General features: G+C 44.5%; 1 protein-coding gene across 3 annotated transcripts in view; it reads left to right on the forward strand.

Annotated features, from left to right (window-relative positions):
* Ms4a18 (membrane spanning 4-domains A18) overlaps positions 1 to 22,332 on the forward strand; it is a 51,006-nt gene that overhangs the window by 17,409 nt on the left and 11,265 nt on the right. For 2 of the 3 annotated variants that reach the window (XM_059260582.1, XM_059260602.1), the window contains exons 2-5: positions 3,907 to 3,959; positions 8,597 to 9,001; positions 11,258 to 11,371; positions 15,128 to 15,184. In XM_059260582.1, the coding sequence (XP_059116565.1) occupies positions 8,609 to 9,001; positions 11,258 to 11,371; positions 15,128 to 15,184 (564 nt within the window). In that variant the 5' untranslated portion in view covers positions 3,907 to 3,959; positions 8,597 to 8,608. The remainder of the gene's footprint in view (positions 1 to 3,906; positions 3,960 to 8,596; positions 9,002 to 11,257; positions 11,372 to 15,127; positions 15,185 to 22,332) is intronic. The other variant, XM_059260591.1, reaches the window with a different exon arrangement.

A 22,332-nucleotide genomic window follows, 5' to 3' on the forward strand; every position in this document is an offset into this window, starting at 1 on the left:
CCATAAGATATGGCTGTGCTAGAGCTAGTTAGTAATAAGATAAGCCTGAGCTATTGGCCAAGCATTTACAATTAATATAAGCTTCTGTGTGGTAATTTGGGAACCGGCAGGTGGGAAAGAAACATCCATCTACACTTTTTCCCTTAACCCCCTCAGATAAAAAAGTCATAGTACGCCTGGCCAACTCTGGATTTCCCTGTGAACCCTGTGCTGCTAGAGGCTGGCCCCCAGGCAGCGAAAACATTGTTACTCAAACCATCACAATATCTGTGGGAATATTGTCTTGATTATTAATTGATATGAGTGTTCAGCCCACTGTGGGCAGTACCATTCTCTGGGCAGATGGCCCCGGGCTGTATAAGAAATCTAGCTGAGCCTAAGGCCACACAGCCACCAGGCAGCATTCCTCTGTGGTGTCTGCTGTTCTTCCTTGGCTGAGAGTGCGTTCCTTTGTCAGAGTTAAGGCTTCAGGGAATAGCAAGCATGCCTGCCTTCAAGTTCTAGTTTGAGTTCCTGCTCTGACTTCCCTCACTGATGGATGGTGGTCCGGAAGTATAAGCCAAATAAACACTTTCCTTCCCTAAATTGATTTTGGTCAGAGTATTTTATCACAGCAACAAAAGTGAAACTGGACCAGAAACCTAGGCTGATCCCTAACTTAGTACTGTGGGTGGTACTACAGTAAACGTAGGTGAAGCATGGTTTGTTTTAAGGAGGCAGCAGATCCCACAGGTGACAACTTCTTTGGATTTTTTAAGCAAGACAAATAAATCCTCATCCCACCCCCACGGACTAGACAGGTGGGGCAGATGAAAGAGAGAGCTAACTGTTCTCCCCAATAGTGTGGGGAGAATGTGGAGCTACTGGGGGAAGCTCTGCAAACATGCCAGGGGCTCTAGGGGGAGGGGAAGAAAGGCTTAGAAGCACAAGGGAAGACCAGGGTCCTAAGAAGAAAGGCCTGTCCCAGTTCTATGGCAAGAACGATCAAGAGACTGAGGCATCAGTAGCTCTTGATGCAGAGTGAATCTCTCTGCTGTCCTACCCTGCCAACCCCAGGTCCCACACACAGCCACATGGACTAATTTGGTGAGTAAACCTTTGAGGAAATCCAGACAGGGAGTTCTTGTTTCCTGGTATTTGGCTAACACAACCAAATACCACAAACTGAATGGCTTGTGAATGAAGTGCCCATGGAAAACCTAGTTCTCACCTCAAAGGAAATAAGAGTTTATTCTGGAGTCAAACATGAGTGACTGTGACCCAATAATATGGATTCAGGTTACTCTGAATAGTGTGTTTCAACATGGCAACAGTTGCATGAAGTTTTTAAAATGACAGAAGAAAAGGAAGTCATAAATCAAGGCACTTTAAAGATACGGCCAATAGAAACAGCAGATATGCTGGTAACAGCAAAGTGAGAAAATTTCTGCCTGAGTCTGCGATGCTATCTGATAACATTCTCAACTTTGGACTTAGGGAAAGCTAATGGTTTGTTAATATATAGTTACTATGTAGTCTAATAGGACTTTCCTGATAGTCACAAGGATGATAAGTCAGCTGAGGTGGGCAATGAATCCTCATTAAGGAGATTAAAGATAGCACACAAGAATCTGGCTCCAAGTCTGCAGTAGCTCAGCTCTCCACCACCAGCATGGAAGTTCTAATCATTCAATCAGAATGTTTTCTTTTCTTTTCTTTTTTTTTTTTTTTTTTGGTTTTTCGAGACAGGGTTTCTCTGTGTAGCTTTGCGCCTTTCCTGGAACTCACTTGGTAGCCCAGGCTGGCCTCGAACTCACAGAGATCCGCCTGGCTCTGCCTCCCAAGTGCTGGAATTAAAGGCGTGTGCCACCACCGCCTGGCCAGAATGTTTTCTTAAACCTCGGTTTACATAAGTTTGCTGTCCCACTGAAGTATGAGATGAAGGTGTTTGCATATTTGGGGCTTTCTGGAAGCAGGAAAAGAACCGGCTGTGTGCCTCTCTCCTACTTTCTCTTGTTTGTGGCAACACCTGGTCTTTCTTGGAAGCATTATCCACTCCCTGACTTTACGTTCCTATGCAAAGCATTCACTCTCTCTTCATTTCTGCTTCTGTGTCTAGACTGTAGAGACATAAAAGCCAAAAATTAAAAAAAATATATTAATAATAATCAAGGTCTACACAGGTGAATGAAATGAGAACACAACTGTGCCAAAGTATGGATGAGGTAAAGGTTTTTATTGTAGATATGAGGGAGAGTACAGCCAGAGACATCTGGAAGAGTCCAGAACAGAAAGAGAAAGTAGGAGACTGAGCATGGCCCACAGACTGAACCAGGCCATTGTAGGGGGGCAGGTGGGGACGCTGAAAAGGAGAAGAAGAGAAAGGGGACAGGAAAGGGAGAACCCAGAGAGTACATGGTTGAAATGGCAGGTTTTTATAGGAACCAGAAGCTGGGGGAAGGGAAGGGACGCTCCTCCCGGGCTGGAGAGGTTTAGGGGGCGGGATAAGCAGAGCTAGGGCTCTGTAACAGGCACTTTCCATGCAGAGAGAGCCTAGAGGCCAGCAGGAGCTTTGGTGTGCTAATAGCACCACAGTTGGCCTTTGGCCCAGGTTTCTTTTGTACCTGATGATAAATTCAACCCAGACAGGGGTCTTATCTAAGACTAAGAGGAAGTAAATGGACAACAATAATCTATCTGCGATTGATACCCACTGGCAAAGGAAAAATCAATTTTCTCCAGTGGCATCTCCCTAGGTATGGTAACCACAACTCAGGGCAGGCCCCACGCCCAGGAGTAGCTGGTCAACACAAAACTAACTCGGTTATATTTTTGTAAACTTTTTGTCTCATTTTGCCCTGTTGGGGCATTTATTGTCTTACTGGTCTTTTGTTTGTATATATTTGTTTTTCCTTTTTTGTGTTTGTTTTCTTTTAAGAGAGAAAGAGATAAAGGATATAAAGTTGGATGGGTAGGGAGGTGGGGAGGATCTGGGAGGGACTGTGAGACAAAAAAAAAACAACAACAACCATGACCAAAATATATTGTCTGAGGGGGAAAATCTATAAACAGAAAGGAATAAAAAAGGGGAAAACTAAAAGGTCAAAACTCAAGATCAAAATCCCCTACTTTACAATCAGACGCTAACTGCCTGGAGCCTGGCCAGGCTTGGAATGTCTTAAACAAATAACTACAGCTTAAGAGCCCTAGAGCCTGGCCCTGAATGGCTTGTCTTAGAAAAGATGAGAGGTGTTATAAAATTACTACCCAACAAGACAATAAACTGCCAACCTACAATCTCTTCCAATGTAATGCCACACAAATGACCCAAGGCAAGGCCAGATAACTTCTCTAAACTGTCATAAAAAGTGCCATTCCCCATTAGGGGTGCAATTTGCCCTCTCTCCTCCCCCTCCCCTTCCCCCTCTCTCTCCCCACCTTCTCTTTCTCTCCTCCTTCCCTACCTTTCCCTCCATGTTTCTGTTCACAGTGTATGTTCTTTACTAAAACATTTACAACAGTTCTTGTCTGGTGAATACTTCTACACAAACACATACCATGCCTTGGACTCATGGTTGCTGGCATGATATAGATCTGCTTTTCATAAGGACGCCATTCATGCTGGTTAGGTCCCATCCTGATCACTTCATTTTAACTTAATTCCTTTTTTATAAGGTCCCAATCTCCAAGTGCAATCCCATTCTGACATTCTGCATGTGACACTTTGCCAAAAGCAGACTTTGGAAGGAACCCTCCCACAGAATCTTATTCTAGATAAGGCCATAAAAACTCGGAGGGGCAGCAGATAAACTGACTTGGGAGCCTAACATTACTTTTATTGGTTCTCAGTGAAACTTCAAGGAGGACTTTGGTGCTTGAAAGAGAAACCTAATATTTCTGCCCTTGTGTTTTTTTTTAATTTCCAAGGCAGCTGTAGAAACTGCCAGAGCCTAAAGGAGACAGACTTGCCAGGACTCAAGGTAAGACTTCTGAATATTCTTTCACAGGGTCTTGACAGAACTTGGACCCTATCAAGAGGGACCCAAGACCTAGACAAACCCTGGAAAGGTCCTTTAGGAGCTGCAGGAGTTGGGGGTCCCTAACAGTCCCTCCCAGATCCTCCCCACCTCCCTACCCTAACGCAAACAGTAACAGGTCAAGCTGATATTGTTTGCTCCCAGGGTCCGAGGAAGAGTCTACCAACCAGCGGAGGATTCTAATCTGAGGGGTAGTCAATGAATCTAAGCACACTGAGTTCTTTAGTCTGTTCACTTTATTTCTCTAAGTCAACTCTATCTACACAGTTTCTTTTCTGCTCTCTTATTTAACGCCTCTTGGTCCCTCCTGCTCTCGGTCCCTCTGCTGTTCTCTCATCATTCTACCTAGTTCTTTCCATCTCCATCCTCATCTTTGTTCGTCTCCATCAATCCTGTTCTCCCAGTGCTCTCAGAGAACCAGTATATATACCCACACAGTAATTCTTTGGTAAAGCAATGCAATGCTTGAAGTTTTCAGGGTGGCAGAGAGAGAGGTGATAAGGATCCACACATAAAGCAATTAATTGTCAGCTTTCAATTACAACCCAAAAGGGGAGTGACTAAAGGGGAGTTCTCTGGTAGGGGCAACCAAAGGCTGAGATCAATTAGGGAATTTATGTGCTCAAACTATAATCTAGAAATGGCTAGGTAGAATGTTAAGGGTCAGTAAGTCACAAGAAAGTAAACTGTCTTTGGCACCACTTTTCCCGCTCTTCCCAGCTGCAGCTGCTTTCTGATAGGGAGGGGGACATATGCTAGGTGGCTAAGCAACCTCTGTCAGAGCATGTAGTATTTGGTTAGTAAAAGCACTTTCACTCAGAGTAATTGCTGAGGAGAAAATCTAGGAATTGCACCTGGCTGAGGAGGAATAAAAACTGAATTTGCACAAGAAAGAAGCTTGGCACCTATCACCTGCCTGGCCTTGTAGGCAATCTCCTTGGGTCAGTGGGAAGTAACTGCCTTAACTCAGTAACTAACAAATGGCTAAAACATCATCCCAGGAATGTGAGCAGTAAATCTCTTAAGTTAGGGTCTTGTATAAATAACCCGGGGTGAAGGTAAGGGGTTGAGGATTTAATTGTTAGTGGTTCTTTTCTCTATCTGTGGGTGAGATGAGTTAATGTTTATTTCTCTGCATTTGTCCTTGGAAAAAGGTATCTTTGCTAAAATACTTTTGTCTGGAGAATGGCCCTGGACAGATATATGTTAATGAAAAATAAACACAGCTGGGGACAGTTGTCCAATTACCCCAAATGTATAAGGAAAGTTGTGCCCAAGATTGAGATGCAATCCTGAGATTACACGTACACATAATATGGAAATGCACGGTAAACGGGGAGAATCACAAGAAGTTTACAACAAGAGACAGCCAATTCATTCAGTAGGCAGTAATTCCATAACGCCTTACGTGATGGTTTCCTCTAACAGAACCCTTGGTTCTGATAGGTTGACCTTCTGAACTCTAGTTGTCACTGCTGTGTACTCTCGTGGACTTTCACTACCAGCAGCTCTCAATAACAGACAGTGCACTGAAGCATGGTGGGAGCTCACAACAACCCAACCTCGGAGACTGTTGCTTGGCCACCTGGCAGGCTGCTGAAGAGTCAGAACAAGTTCCTGGAACTATTTCTCCCTCTGCCTGAGCAAAACAATCCCAGGAAAGAAGGCTGGACACAGTGGGGGCTGGGGTGGGGCTTTCCAGCTGACCTCTCCCTGAGTCCATCTGTTAAATGCATTGTGGTTTGTTTAGGACCTCAGCCAAGAACTAGTAGGAAAGTACAACCTTCTCTGTTCCCATGTTTTCCTATCAGGTCCTCCAGAGCACAGCCCAGGGCTTAGTTATCTGTGTCAAGTGCCATGTCTGTAACGATACTGTTCTTCACACACTGAACAACAGGGAACCTTCTCTGAAAAAAGTGGGGGGAAGACAGAGCTAACCCATCTTCCCCTGGCATGGAACAGAGGGTTGCATTCAGCATAGCATTTATTTTGAAAGAGAGACAGACAGATATTCCATGCAAACCATTCGTATCTCAGTTTCAGGCTGGGGTTACAGCTCCATTAGCAGAATGTCTGCCTAGAATGCACAAAGCCCTGGGTTTGACACATACACCCTCAGCTCTACATAAACTGGGCGTGGTAGTGCGTGACTGGAGTCCCAGCACTTGGGAGGTAGAGGCAGGAGGATCCTTAGCTACATAACAAGTTCAAGGACAGCTGGAGCCACATGAGACCCTGTCTCAAAAGCAAACCTCAGCTTTAGCATTTTCTGCACGGCCACGTTCAGGTTAGCTAACCTCTCTGACCCTCAGTTCATCTACAAAATATCCATAGTAATAGTATGTGGCTAGAGGAATTGTTTCATATCTCTAGGGCTGTGAGATATAAACATCTATGATTGCTATAGTTGTTGCTATCAGGTACCTCCCTGGAACACTTGGGGTTCCTAGGAGAAAGCAAGGGATGCTCAAAGTTGAGAAGTGGCACATGATGCTTGCCACAGTATGTCCCCACAGCTAAACAGTCTTGGTTTGTGTCACCCAACAGACACAGCATTCCTCTGTAGAAGTTAAAACATAGTGTTATGGAAATAATCCTGGGTTCTAAGTTCACTCCTGTGAGCTATGCTATTAGTCATCCCCCCTCAGCGCCTTGGTCCCTGAGGGACTTAGTGAAGAGATGGGGGATATGGAGATGAGACAGACATCATGGGGACTTCCTTGGCTGTCAGGTGTCAGACCAATGACAGATGTTTCTCTTGATCATTTTTTTAATTGGGTGCTGAGAACTGAATCCAGGGCCTCCTGTGCACTGAGCAGTGCTCCGTCACCAAGTCTCATTTCCAGACCTTTTTACTTTTATGTGATTTTAATTGTGAGACAGAATTTCATCAAGTAGCCCAAATTGTCTTGAAATTACTCTGTAATGTAAGTAAGTCTTGAATTTGCAATCCTCCTGCCTCAGGCTCCTGAGGAGCTAGCACCATGGCCTGTCCAGACCCTACTTAACAGGTATTCCATTGCTGTTGTTGTCTTCTTGGGTTAGCTTCAAGACGGGGTCTCGTGTATCCCAGATTGGCCTCAATGTCACTACGTGGCAGAGGATGACCTTGAACTTTTGAATCCACTGTGTTTCCCCTCCCAAGTGTTGGGACCCTAAGCATGTGCTACCACACTCAGTTTCTTTGGTGCTGGGGGTAGAACCCAGTGTTTTGTGCATGTTTGGTAAGCGTTCTACCAACCAGGGAGTCTTTCTGTGCTACTGGGGTGTCTCAAACTTTGCCACCATCAGCGTCACCTAGGAGGCACAGTAGAAGACAAACTGGGGGTGTCTGGAAAGTGAACTGAGGTTTTACCAAGTGATGCAGGCACTGCTAACCTAGAGACCACACCTGAAGATCCATTTGACTTAATATTGGAAATAAAATAGCTTAGAGTCTAGGGGCAGTGGGGTTTAGAGAATAGCCTTTTTGTTATGGATGGCTGCTAAGAGCGCTTTCCTGTGCTGGAAGTGAATTCACCAAGGATATCGACATCTGCCTTTCACAGATGAAAAACAGAGCTAATGCTCTTGCACTTGCAGGTCATAAAAAGCAGAAACTGAGAAGCAGACTCAGAGCCGTCTGACCTCTGGACCCTGATGCTGCCTTGCCTGTGGGTTCACCATCTGGGTGATTATTAGTAAACAGTGCCAGTCCATCGGCCAGCACTAGAGTCAGGCTGATGTCGGCCTTTCAGGGTGTTTTCCTCCCTCTGGGACCTGCTAGCACTGTGGAGCACTGGAATGGATTTACTTGTATTTGTCATCTAGAGTGGCCAGAAAGCTTCCCACTTGCATATTGCTAGAATCTGGTTCACAATATTTTGTGCTGTAGCATTGGACATCCTGCCAACAAGGAGTGTACAGTTTATGTGCAATAAGATTAAACAGGAGTGAAGCTGACAGGTGAGGATTTTTCCTCATCTAAATGGGCAATATTTCTACCTAAGTCTTTAATGTGCTAAGGAGGCTGCCTGCCTCCTGCCATACATCCTTCCTCATCAGCACAGGAAAGTTAAGACATCCTCCAGATCAACCTTATCAGAGGTCAAGTGGGGACCAGGGCCACATTGTTCTCATCCAGTAGCCTCAAACACTGAAGATGGAAACCATGTACTATGAAGGGTTAGGCTACCCTCAGACTCTCCAGTCTCCTAGAAATAGCAGTTAAAATATAGATGAACATAAGCCAACAAAGTGTCCACGTGGTTCAATTCTCAGAACCCACATGGCAGCTTACAACCATCTGCAACCCCTGTTCCAGGGGAGCTGACACCCTCTTCTCGCTTCTTCAGGTACCAGGCACACACATGGTGCACAGAAATATATGAAAGCAAAACCTATACACATAAAAAGAAAGTTAAATAATTTTTAAGAGACCTAGATTTTCAAGTAGGCCCAGCTCATTTGAATACTGTATCCCCAAAAACATGGACTCCCAGGAAACAAAGACACTTAACTTGCATTTTAGTGAAGACATCAATAGACATAAGATGGATTGTTGATTTATCAGTGGAAATTGCATCTTGTGTGTTTTGTAGCAGCTCTACATCATGAACAAAGAGGAGAGTGTGTCTGCTGTTAATGACCCAGATAATGCCCATGTCACCGAGCCTCCATATGCTATGGCCCCTGGAAGCCAGAGGAAGCCTTTGGAAAGGACTGCTTACCAGGCACCAGCAAAAACGCTCCAGTATACAGGAAGTGGAAACTTACAGAACCCATACTGTGTGGTCCAGCATCCAGCAGGAGTGACAGGCTTGCAGGCCCAGCCCACTCAGCTACCATACTCAGTGGGAACGGCTGATGTGCAGTGCTCACCAGAAATAACAACGGTCCCAGAACCAACACAGACATCAAGCCATCCACAGTGGAACATGTCCTCTATGTCCTATTCTGAATTTAATCCCAAGAAATTCATAAATGAAGAAGTCAGAACATTAGGGGTGAGTATGATATCATCTCTCCAGCTTTGTAAGCCCATCTCTGATGCCTCTGGGTTCAGAGGGCAAAGGAGGGTAGCAGCTTCTAAAGGCTAGGTCTGGCTGGGACAACCCCACCAATGGCAGTCCCACCCTGTGTTCCTCTGTTCCCCAGTTCATTCCATGGGCTTTTAGGGAGGCTATAAAATTGACTAGCTATCCCTTTCCTAGCTGATCCAGGGGCGAGGATCAACAACACTTTCACTAAAACAGACTATTAACCCAGGCGAGTGGGTTAGAGCCTGAGCTGCTGCCTCTCTATCATAAGAGCTAGTAAGCTCCTCTATATCCTACGTTCTCTGAGGTTGCTGATTTCCACTCCCACCAGGGGTATTCCTGCCTCTTTCCTGTATTCTCTAGTTTCATTTGACACCTTGAAAAGATCAACTTCATTCTCTTTTCTGAGGCATAAACAAGGTCAGTCCTATGCTCCACTAGATGCTAGCCAACTCCTAGTAAAATGACTGGCTTGCAGGATGACTGCCTTATAGCAAGTTCTCCATCTCAATGCACTCACTCACTCAGCATGGAGAACACTCTATGAGGAGACAGATTCAGAGATGACTAAGACACGGTCCTCAAAGACCAAGAGGGGGCATTTTTTTCCTAGTAGCTATTATAAACTGTACCTTCTGGCAATCTCCATGAAGACATCTGCATAGCTTTGGCGTTCAAAGAGTACAGACGACCCAGCTTCCTTTGAGTGGTTGTGACCCTCCTAGAGGCAAGAGGACAAGGGCAGGTTCAGGAAGGAGACAAACTCATTGAAACCCTGTTCTACAAGGCGGGGATAAGATCATGATGGGAAAAACCAAGAGACAGCTGACCCAAGCTAGTGGGAGCCCACATACTCTGGACTGACAGCTGGGGAGCCTGCACAGCACCGCACTAGGCCCCTTGAATGAGGGTGACAGATGTGTGGCTTGAACTGTATGTGAGTCCCCTGGCAATCAGACCAGAACTCATCCCGAGTACATGAACGAGCTTTTTTAGAGCCCATTCCCTATGGTGCCATGCCTTACTCAGCCTTGATGCAGGGGGGAGGGCCTTGGGCCTGCCCCAACTTGGTATGCCTGCCTATGTTGAATGCCCAAGGGAGGCCTTACCCCCTGTGAGGAGTGAGTGAAGGTGGGATAGGGAGAGGTGGGGAGAGAGAAGGGGAGGGAGGGGGAATAGTGGGTGGTATGTAAAATGAAAAAAAAACTTTAAATAAACAAGTAAACCTAAAAAAAAAAAAAAAGAAACCCTGCTCTAATGGGGATATGGCTAGCCTATGTGCTGCAAGGCTTCATATATGTCAGAAGCTTTGTCTCTAGTGTGGTGATGTTGAAAGATACCAGAGAGCCCCTGAGAGATAGGGCCTAGTGGGAGGTATAGGTCACTGGGCTAGTCCTTATAGAATCTTGATAGCTCTCATGGGAGCAAGACTAGCCCCAACCCCTCTGGCTTTCTGTCTCACTGTACAATCTCTCCCTCTTGCATGTGCTCCCGTCACTATACTATTTACCACACAGTGGCACAGCCAAGGGAGCCCTCACCAGAGCCAGCCTTATGCAGCTTAAACTGACAGTTCCAAAAGTGTGACCTAAATAGACTCTTTTTTTTTTCAAATTACCCAGCATTTGGTATTTTGTTTCAGCAATAGTAAATGAGCTAATACATACCCAACCTCTCCCTCTTTGTCTATCTGCAGAAATAGATAAGTTGATTGGGCAAAGACCAGAGAGCATCGTTTGTATCCCCAATTTATTAGAGCCACCTCTTAGACTAAAGTCTGCAAAACTGTCTCAGCAATCCAAATGCTGATCCCAAGCACCAAAGGAGATTTTAATTGTATGTGGGAAGATGATGTGGTGATGTTACATAGACATTGTAATTCTGAATTATGCTTTTTTATCCTACTAATACTGGTGAATGTGTGTTAGTTCTGGTGGCCAACTATTTAAAGGCATTTGGAAATCCAAGTTCAAAAGAAACTGCTCTGAACTGTCTTACCCTTTTTATTACCCAGGGTACCCACTGGTCCCACCTGGGGAGCTTTAAAACACCTGGAACAGACCCCACCCAGAGATATTGGTCTAGTCTAGAAGTTGGTCTAGGTGAACCCCAGTACCAATCATACCTCAAGTGGCTCTGAGCACAGGTGGGGTGATAGTGTAACTTAGCAGCCTGCAGCCCAGCTCTGCTCTCTCACTTATTTGCTCCCTGCTCTTCCCACAGGGCATCCAGATCATCATTGGCCTATTTCATATTGTGACTGCATTCAACCCTGAACTATACAGGAGTATTACTGTGCTGGGGTTATCAGGGTACCTGGTCTGGGGAGGACTGTCTGTGAGTACAAGGCCATGTGGCCTCCTTTCTAGGTGATCAGAAGGACCTAGGGGGGGGAAGGGGTGAAAAGACCCTTGAACCTTACTCCCAGTCATGTAATAACCCTTACAGCTTTGAAGTCTGCAGGCGCTGCTGAGGACTGAGGAGCCCACCTACACCCTGGCAACACCACTTTTTGCCTATAAGGAGGTTTTGGCTGCAAACATTCATTACCATATTGTTATCAGAGTTTTTAAGGTCAGAGCCTGGGTTATGCCGCAGTAACAAGCCACGCTCTACCACCCACCCTTAGTGAGCCAACTAAAGAGACGGGTCATAGCAAAAAAGAAAAGAAAGATGATGAATTCACTGTGGCCACAGTGAGAAGAGGAACAAATAGAGAGACCCAGTGACACCTCCCCCAAATCCATCTTTGGGGTTTAAGTAGAAGATAAGGAGTACACATAACTAAGCAGTTATGGTCAGGGTGTAGTCCTATCCATCACTGAGACTCATCATTGCCTCAGCTCCAGGCTGTCCTGCAAAGTGGCCTGACAAGTTGGCAGAGGCAAGCTTTTCCTCCAGCTGGCACCAAGCTTTAGCCTGTCTCTTCCTCCAGCATCAGATGCTTAGAGCAATACTAATCCCTGGTGTACAATGTCTTAATACCCTAATATATATAAGTTAGAGTCTACCGAGTTTCATGCTGTACACAGCATCTGCTTCCCAATTATAAGAGCATTGCAAAATTTCCAGGAATTAGTTAAGCAAGTTGTCCAACCATTTGGTGATAGGAAACTGAGATAAACAGTCATGATAAAGGCCTTCTCCTACTGTGTAGAGACCTCACCAGCAGGTGGCAGACATTTGCAAGCACAGCCCTGTGTTTATGAGAGCCAGGAGAATAGGAGAAACATTCAGAAGGATAGTGATGGTCTCTTGAGGGGCTTAACTTGGAGGTTAAGGTGCAAGTCACTCAGGGTCATGCAAAACTTCCACTGGCTCAGTGACTCCTTACTAGCAAACTTGGATGAAATTCACAGGCAATAAAGGATGAGTTTAAGAGGAGTTTTTTATAGCAAGGTTTTAAAAATCAGGAAAAAAGCAGAGCCTTCGAGCCTGGGTTGCCAGGAAAAGGGAGAGGTACATCCAACAACAGGAAAAGTCCAGTGAGCTGCTGGTCTAGGGTCGTTCATACGGCAGAAACTGGGCAAAGACTGAGATCGTGCCTGCTGAGATAGGTTACTCTTCTAGGCCCATCAAGGGGCAGGCTAACTGGGATCTTGGAATGTTTTTCTGACATATCCAGGCAGCTGTGTCACTAAAAAGCTCATGCCCACATGAGTGATGACTCCCAAAACCTACGTCCCCTGAACTACTCCCAAAACTTGAAGACACTCCACTAAAGAGTTTCTTTTCCTCCAGCAAGTGGCTTTTAAAAAATTTTTTTCATACAATATATTTTGGTCATGGTTTTCCCCTCCCCCAACTTCTCCAAGATCCTCCCCACCTCCCTACCCACTCAACTTCACAATGCTCACTTCTCTCTCTCTCTCTCTCAAAAAAAAATCATAAAAATGAAAATCAAAACAAAAAACAGTAAGACAAAAAAAAAAATGCCAAAAAGGAAACAAAAAGGCTCCCACCAAAAAAAAAAAAAAGAGTTTGTTTTGTGTTGGCCGACTCTTCCTGTGCATAGGGACTCCCTGAGGTGTGGTTGGTACACCCAGTGAGACTTCACTGGAGAACACTGATTTGCCCTGTGCCAACAGGTAGCAACTACAAATAGTTTCTTTGTTAAGGCTGGGACCCCATGTCCACTCCCCCTTCTCGGTGCAGAGATCCCTCCTGCCTTGAACCTGTGTCCTGTGAGTGCGTCCGTAGTCTGTGCAAATTCACATGTTCCTCAGTCGGGCCATACCTGGAGGACACTCTTTCCTTAAGGTCCTCCATCCCCTCTGGCTCTTACGATCTTTCTGCCTCCTCTTCCACAAAGGTCCCTGAGCCTTAAAGAGAGGAGGGCTCTGATGATGTCCCACCGAAGGCTGAGTGCTCCAAAGCCTCTCACGCTCTGCACATTGTCCAGTTTGGATCTCTATGTTAACTTACATCTACTGCAAGAAAAAACTTCTCTGATGAGGGTTAACTGAGGCTCTGATCTATGGATTTACAGTATGTCATTAGGAGTCATATTGCTCTTTTCCTTTAGCAGAATAATAGCATATTTTTCCCTTAGGCCCATGGCCTATCCTTTCTTTGCCCCCAGCAATTGTTAACTGCTAAGCTTTTTAGAGCTTGTGTTTTACAGGGCTCCCTGAGCCATGACACTCACACATATACACACTTAAATTAGATATTGTTTAATTTGTATGACTGTTTTACATTATTCCTAATTATTTTTCCTTGCTTGTATGAATAAGTTTTGAAGCACATTCTCAAACTGCTCATTGATGGTTATGACTATGCAGTTGACATTTTTATTTCTTTTTTTTTTAAGATTTATTTATTATGTATACAATGTTCTGCCTGCATGTATCTCTACAGGCCAGAAGAGGGCACCAGATCTCACTACAGATGGTTGTGAGCCACCATGTGGTTGCTGGGAATTGAACTCAGGACCTCTGGAAGAACAGTCAGTGCTCTTAACCTCTGAGCCATCTCTCCAGTCCTTTTTTTTTTTTTCTTTTTTTTTCTTTTTTTTTTTTTTTGTTTTGTTTTGTTTTTTTGAGACAGGGTCTCAATAGGTAGCAGCCCCTGGCTAGCCTGGAATTCTCTATAGACCAGGTTGGCTATGTTGGCCATGAACTAACAGAGATCAGCCTGCCTCAACACCACTCCCCCAGCTAAACAATTGATATCTGCACACTGATGCTCTATCTGGTGAAATAACTATACTGTCTTATTAATTCTAGTAACTTTCAGAGCTGCTGGAATTTCTAGGCAGGCTCTCATGTCATCGACTAGCGAAGGCACCACTGAAGCACAGACAGTTCTGCTCCACTCTTTTGTCATATCAGCTGGCTTTGGAGCCCCTCCTGAGGGCCTGGGTCTCAGTCTCTGAACTCAATGATCTAGGAGGAGCTTATTTTTTTTTTAGGATTTTGGACCATCCAGTTCAGAGCTCCCTCCTGACTGTACAAGGGTAGTACACTTGGCCATTTAGAAGCGTTTCATCTCAGTGATCCCTAAAGAAAGAAAGAAAGGACCGGGAATGTGGCTCAGTGGTAAAGTATTTGCCCAGCACATACAAGGGCCTGGGCTCTATCCTCAGTAGTATAAAATAAAGTAATGGGAGTAGGAACTATTGTTACGACAATAGTCATTTTACAGATGAGAGGGAACCAGCTTCAGCAGTAATTCAGAGAGGACAACTCTGAAAACAGGGTTTGTTTTTACTCTTGTTAGGACTCGTAAGCTGGTCTAGGAGCGCAGCTAGATGAATTTAGTGAAGTTATGAAACAGGAGCCCCAATGTCCTCTCTCCCAGCCTCAGTACAATGACCACCATGCTACCCTGCCCCTAACTTCCCAGGTTAAGATCATATTCAAGAATAGGACAGTGTCAGCAGTGAATGAGTTTGAACAATGGCATGGCCCACCGTGAGTTTGAGGAGACCTAGTCAGACAGTGGTAATAATGAATGACTTAGGAATCCGAGTGCCACATACATAGTACTCAAATTTTGGGACCGTGATAATGTCAAACGAAAGCTCACAGATTTACATGCCTGGGAAACAAGATGTTTGGAAATTAAAGACACTTTTTTATGTCTATGTAGTTTATCATCTCTGGATTCCTCTCAGTCTGGGCTGCAAAGGATCCCAGCAGCTGCCTGGTAAGTCATGATGCCATTTCTTTGATGACCCATGACTCTTAAAGCAATAGAGTTGGCCCTAAGGACCATTCATTTGACTGAATAAATATTTATTTTACATAATTTGCCATGAAATTTAAAGCGTGGGCCCCCACTGTTAATGCAATCTGTTTCACAACCTGAATTTTCACAATGGAAACTCCCTTGTTGTTCTTGGCAACTAGGGAGCCCAGGCTTGGGGCGTGCATAGAATTTTAAACTCTGTATTCCTATCTCAAAAGACAAACTCTCACATCTTTCTCCAATACAATCAGACATTTAAGCAGGCATCAGCGAGCAATGGTTAAGATGGAATATGGGTTGCTGGTCTGCAGGCACTCTAGCTGTCACCTCCCCTGGATCTGTCTTCCTCCTTGGTTCCCAGGTCTGGACCTGAGGGTGGTGGGGGTTGGGCTATGACCCTGTACTCAAGTACACAAGACTCGGAAGGAGGCAAAGAGGCAGGGAGTGCAGGGCCAGGGCCCAGGGACGCCCTCATTTTGATGGCCACAGTCTGCAGATAGTCCGTTTGGCATCATCATCAGTGGCTTCTGCTTTCTTGACCTGGGTGTGGTGGGTCTGTGACATAATGCCACTGCCTTCCTGGGTGTGGAGGGCTGTGACATAATGCCACTGCCTTCCTGGGTGTGGTGGGTCTGTGATATAATGCCACTGCCTTCCTGGGTGTGGTGGGCTGTGACATAATGCCACTGCCTTCCTGGGTGTGGTGGGCTGTGACATAATACCACTGCCTTCCTGGGTGTGGAGGGCTGTGACATAATGCCACTGCCTTCCTGGGTGTGGTGGGTCTGTGATATAATGCCACTGCCTTCCTGGGTGTGGTGGGCTGTGACATAATGCCACTGCCTTCCTGGGTGTGGTGGGCTGTGACATAATACCACTGCCTTCCTGGGTGTGGAGGGCTGTGACATAATGCCACTGCCTTCCTGGGTGTGGTGGGCTGTGATATAATGCCACTGCCTTCCTGGGTGTGGTGGGCTGTGACATAATGCCACTGCCTTCATGACCATAGAAGTGGAGGGAATCAGCCTGTAGGGTCCTCCCAAGTTGGTTTCAGAGCCCCTTTGGTTATCTGTTTGACCCGGACAGTATCACTGAACTTGAACAAGGGGAAGCTGGTGGTGGACTTGGAGGTCGGCTGGGTCTCTCTGACAGTCCACTGGATAGCCTTTATGAGGGATTGGAAGGCCTGTAGTGACTTGAAAAAGGAATGGTTAGAGAGTCTCTCCAACTGCTGGTCTCTGAGCTGGGGAAGCAGTGGGGAAGGCCTTCCAAACATAATCTCATAAGGGGTGAATCCCTCCCTATGGGTGTTGCAGAAAGCCCACGACCTAAAACAAAACAAAGGAAGGATGTCTAGTTACCCTTCGCTGGACTATAAGAGAGTTTGGTTAGGGCTTTTTGTTTGTTTGTTTTTTAAATGTCCTGCTTATTCATTTTACCTGGCCAGAATTATGAGGCCTATATGCACAAAGAAGTTTCCAAACTGTACCTAAAGCTTTAGATATTACTTAGAAGATTTTGGCTATGAAAGCCAGGCCATTGTCAGACCGCATTGCTGGAGAGAGGCCAAATTGGGGGACTAGTTCCCAGAGAAGCTTTTTAGCTACTATTTGACAAGTTTTAGTCTGGGTGAGGAATGCTTCTACCCATCTGGAAAAGATATGTATAAAAACTAGCGTGTACTTGTATCCTCCTCCCCTTGCAGGCCAGAGCTCTGTGAAGTCTTTTCCCGGAGTTCGCTGGGGTGTTGGCCTCTCATTTGGACCCCTTCCTGGATAAGGGCTCTCAATTTTGCATTTGCTTGAGCATAAAACTGGCATTTGACTGAGATATCCCACGCCAGGCTGTCCAGTCGAGGTATAACACACCTTGGTTTGAGCAACTCAGAGTTTTTGGACCCCAGATGAGTAGCCTGAGGAAGACCAGTTACCAGAATCCTGACGGTTGTTTCTTGGAGAATGATCTTTCCCTCTGGTGTTCTCCACCAACTTGTGGGTTCAAGCTGTCCTTTTTTATGGCTTTCATCCTCTGTTTCCTTTTGGCTGTACCATGTAGTCTCAGGTCAAGGTATATCACAGGAATTCAACAGAATATCAATAGGCACCTCTGGTCTTAGGACCACATTTCTGGCAGCCAGATCAGTGGCTCTACCTCCTGCCTCAGGGGAGTCATCTTTTTAAAGTCCTTGGCAGTGGAAGATAGCAGTTTATAGGGGAAGCCACATAGCCTCTAGGAGGACCAAGATTTTTTTCTTTGTTTTCAATGTCCTCTGCCCTGGTGATGAGAAGCCCTGTTTCTCTACAGATCATACGTGGACATGTGTGGTAGTAGAAGCAGATTGGTCAGTTCTGTTCTCTGGGCTGAGGTACCTGCTTTGGGACCAAATAATTTCATTTAAAAATAATTACTGCAGCCCCATGAACCTGGTTTCATCTTTAATTAAGCTACCTCCATCCGTGTAGAGCATTGCATCAGGATCTTTCAGAGGGCTATCACCTGGAGACAGTCATGGATGAGCACCTGCTGGTCATTATCAGTCAAGAGAGTAGCATGAGTGATAGTGATGGGTTTTTCAAACAATACTCGAGGACAGTCCAGGAGAGGGACTTGCTATTGGTTCATACAGGCATTAGATAGCCAGAGTTCTGGTATTCCTTGGAGGAGGGCCTCAGCTACAGGGGAGGGGGGAGGATGCTGTGAGCGTAAGTCTGACCAGAGTTAACTTGTTTGCTTGTTTTCACTAGACTAGCAGTAGCTACCATAGCTCTTAGACAGATGGTCCATCCTGGGGCTACAGGGTCCAATCATTTGGACAGGTATGTCAAAGGTGTTTCCATGGCCCCAAAGTTTCAGTTAAACCCCCCCCTTTTTTTTTTGTTTTGTTTTTTGTTTTTTGTTTTTTTGAGACAGGGTTTCTCTGTAGCTTTGGAGCTTGTCCTGGACTAGCTCTGTAGATCAGGCTGGTCTTGAACTCACAGAGATCCACCTGCCTCTGCCTCCCGAGTGCTGGGATTACAGGCGTGTGCCACCACCGCCTGGCTTTAAAACCCCTTTTGCAGTGCTTTTGTTTCCTGGACAAACAGATGAAAGGGTTTTGAAAGATCTGGAAGTGCTAAGGATGGAGCCGAAGTCAGGGCTGTTTTTAAAGCCTCAAAAGCCTGTTGTTCAGTCTCAATCCAGATTAGAGGCTCAATGCACCCCTTGTTCTGGTGTATAGAAGCTTTTCCATTTCCTCAAACTCTGCTATACATAGGCACACCTAGGAACACTCAAACCTGTCTCTTAGTCTTTGGAGTTGGGATTTGAAGGATGGCAGCAATCCTACTCTGAGACAGGCCCCTTTTGCCTCCTCCAAACTGGTAGCCAAGATAGGTAGCCTCTGACATAAAAAAAAAAAAAAAAAAAAATGGTTGGGCTTTCTTATCCAACACTCTGTAGCCCACAGTCTGTACCTCTTACAGCAGTCCCTCAGTAGCCCTTTTACAATATATTTTATGTTGAGGTTTGGTTTTTGGTTTGGGGGGGGGTGTTTTGTTTTGTTTTGTTTTGTTTTTAGTTTTAGAGGCTAGAAGGAAGTTATCAACATATTGTGAAAGTATGGTCCCAGGAAACCTCTGCCAGAAGGACAGGAGATGAGCACTTAGTGTCTCATCAAACAGGGTTAAAGAATTTTTAAATCCTTGGGGCAACCTGGTCCAGGTAAGCTGCCCACTGTAACCTCCCTCTGGGTCTGTACATTGAAAAGCAAAGATTGGTTGACTTACCTCTGCCAATGGAAGGCTGAAGGATGCATCTTTCAGGACCAAGATAGTATACACCTGTTTCTCTAGAAGACTCAGACTCATGAGAGTGCATGGGTTTGTGAGGTAGATGGTCTTGACCTGCTTATCTCTTTCCTTAAATCCTGGACAAATCTATAATTAGAGGTCCCAGGCTTCTTCACAGGCAGGAGGGGTGTGTTCCAGGGTAACTGGCAGGGTACCAGGATGCCTGTCTCCCTAAGCTAGGCAATATGGACTGTTGTTACCTATTTTCCCTCCTTTTGTCTAAAAAGAAAGATTTTAACTCTAACATAGTATAACTATATACAACAAAAACAGTTATCAAGTAAGAATTAATTTATAATATTCAGTCTATTTATATTTAACAAATTCAGAGAAAGCATTTCATCATCCCTCTTAGTGACTCCACAGTTTTATACATAATTTACTTTCTATCATAACTAAAGAAAACTGCAACTATAACTATCTAGTCTTCAACTCTTATCAAAGACCCAGAAGGATGTAATATTATCTAACAACAGAGACATTTGGCTGCTTGGACAGTCACCCAAAGTTCCTCTGCAACATTGGGGCAGCCATCTTCAGCCTACAGGCCTAGAGTATCTGGCAGACTTTTCTATGAAGCAGGAATTTTGGACTGTCCTGTAGTTGGAAGGTTTCTCCAGTCCCACCAGGCCCCTGCATTCCCACAGCCTGCTTATAAAATAATCACTCAGAAGCTTATATTAATTATAACCGCTCAGCCACTAGCTCAGGCTTATTACTGATTAGCTCTTACACATAAATTAACCCATAATTCTTATCTATGTTTAGTGACTTGGTACCTTTTCTCAGTTCTGCCTTGTCATCTGGCTTCCTTTGTGTCTGACTAGCCACTCCTGACTCAGCCCTTCCTCTTCCCAGAATTCTCCTTGTCTGCTTGCCCCACTTATACTTCCTGCCTGGCTACTGGACAATCAGCATTTTATTAAATCAGTGTACAAAAGCATTATCCCACAGCACTGTCCTGCCTTGTTTTGGCAAAATTCATCAGTCACTTTCCTGTGTATCCAGCAGAATATCTGATAGACTCTTCTGTGAAGCAAGATTTTGAAGGACTGTCCTGACTTGTTTTGGCAAACTTCAACACTCACTTTACTGTGGGTCCTGAATGTCTAGGCTGCACAGCACATTGTCAGCAGGCAAAAGCAAGAACAATTTCTTTGCCTGTTGGCTAACCTTGCCACAATGAATATAAACTCCATAAGGAGTTTCCTCAATGCCCATCATTGCTGAAGTAAATTGATACTGCCAGGAACAGATGTGTCTCACTGTCATGAAAAACTTTATGTTAACAAAACATTCTAAATACCATTATTCTGTAGGTCTTTGAAGGACCATCTATCTATCTAAAATATATCTCTATATGATATGGAAAGCATACCTCACATATCTACAATTTTGATTGTTATAAGTAACTAACCACTAACCCATTTCCTGATTATCCTATATAGTTTATAATAACAACTTTCAAAAACTAGAATTTTACCTTACATTTTTAAATAAACTGCACAGGTATAATACCTCAAACAAGAATAGAAACATATATACAATATGTTGTAACAAATATAACCTTAAATTTTTATCAATATACAAAAATCCTTTAAATAAGAGTAGAAACATATATACAGTGTAACAAAAATAACTTTAAATTTGTATCAATATACTATATTCTCCTAAATGATAACAAACATCCATAACCCACCAAATAACCAAAAACCACCCACACCCTTCTTGGGAATGTGAGCATCGTGTTCTCCACACTGCTTCCTGCTGTCTGTGGATGAAGTATCTTTAGGGTCCCAGAGAGAAAATTTGAGATAATGACCAAGTCCTGGGAAGACCAGCAGTAGCCTTTGCTGATAGATATCACCTGTCAAGTTTCAGGAGGTCTTGCCTGATCAAACCTGATCCATATTAACCCTGAATCAATCGCCTTTCATCTTCTGTGGGACAAAAACTCCAAAGCATTTTTTATTTCCATTTGAAAAATACATTTTTGACTTCTTTTTTAAAGTTAAGACGGCCATAAAGAATCTAGGTTGGTTCAGTTTTGCAGTCCTGTCCACAAGCCCCTGTCTGCCAGCAGCTGTTGTTTGATTGTCAGCACTCAGAAAATTCAAAGTCAACACACTACTACACAGGGTCCAGACTCCCTGTGTATTTCCATCCTACGTGGCTTTTTCCTTTTACTCTCTCTTTAAAGACTTTTTATAAACTACTCATTTTTTTTTTCTGTGACTATACCTTTTTTCTTTTCTTAAGCCTACACACATTATTAAACGCACTGTGACCTATTCAGAGGTTTTTCCATCTGGATATCTTTTACTGCATATCTCTAGTCTGTTTTGACCACAGAAGCAAACTTTAGACTGCTAAGGTACACCTGGATTCACACATGCAGCTCTCAGCTGGCTCTGCCTGCTCCTCGGGTCGTGAAAACCTAAAACTCACTGCCAGGTTGGAGGTTAGGTTGGAGGTTCACGAGCAAGAGCTGCATTAAACCTTCCTAGCTGTAGAAGCTGGTACCTGCATTGCCACAAGTGGTTTTATTTAGAGCTGCTGGCTGAACAGCGCTACCTCTTAAAGGAGCCATGTCCTTTTTCTTTTCTTTTTTTTTTTTTTAAGCTTTCTCAGGCACTATGGAAATTCGAGCCCCACATTGGACACCAAATTATTGTTGCTTGTTTTATTGCTGTTTGTCTTTTTGAGGGCCTGCCACCCAGCTCCCAAATAAATCACACATGGAGGCTTATTCTTAATTATAAATGCCCGGCCTTAGGTTGGCTTGCTTCTTGCCAGCTTTTCTTAACTTAAATTATTACATCTATCTTTTGCCTCTGGGCTTTTATCTTTTTCTATGTCCATATATCTTTCTTTCTTACTCCATTGCTGGTTGTGTAGCTAGGTGCCTGGCCCCTTGAGTCCTTTTCCTACTCTGGCCCCTTCTTTTTTCCTCCCAGATTTCTCCTTCTATTTATCCTCTCTGCCTGCCAGCCCTGCCTATTTCTCTCTCCTGCCTCACTATTGGCCATTCAGCTCTTTATTAAACCATCAGGCGTTTTAGACAGGCAAAGTAACACAGCTTTGCAGAATTAAATAAATGCAACATAAACAAAAGTAACACACCTTAAAATAATATTCTACAACAATGGACTGCAATTTCCCTTTTTGTTTCCAGGGTCACTGGGTATTGTTTAATCTGGATGGAAGTAGTTGAACTGGTTAGTTGGACAATTATAGGAACTTGGGGTTGGGCCAGTCCTGGGAGGTTGGTTTCTGCCC

The sequence above is a fragment of the Peromyscus eremicus genome, chromosome 1 (genome assembly GCF_949786415.1).
Source record: "Peromyscus eremicus chromosome 1, PerEre_H2_v1, whole genome shotgun sequence".
In the NCBI taxonomy this organism is placed as follows: domain Eukaryota; kingdom Metazoa; phylum Chordata; class Mammalia; order Rodentia; family Cricetidae; genus Peromyscus; species Peromyscus eremicus.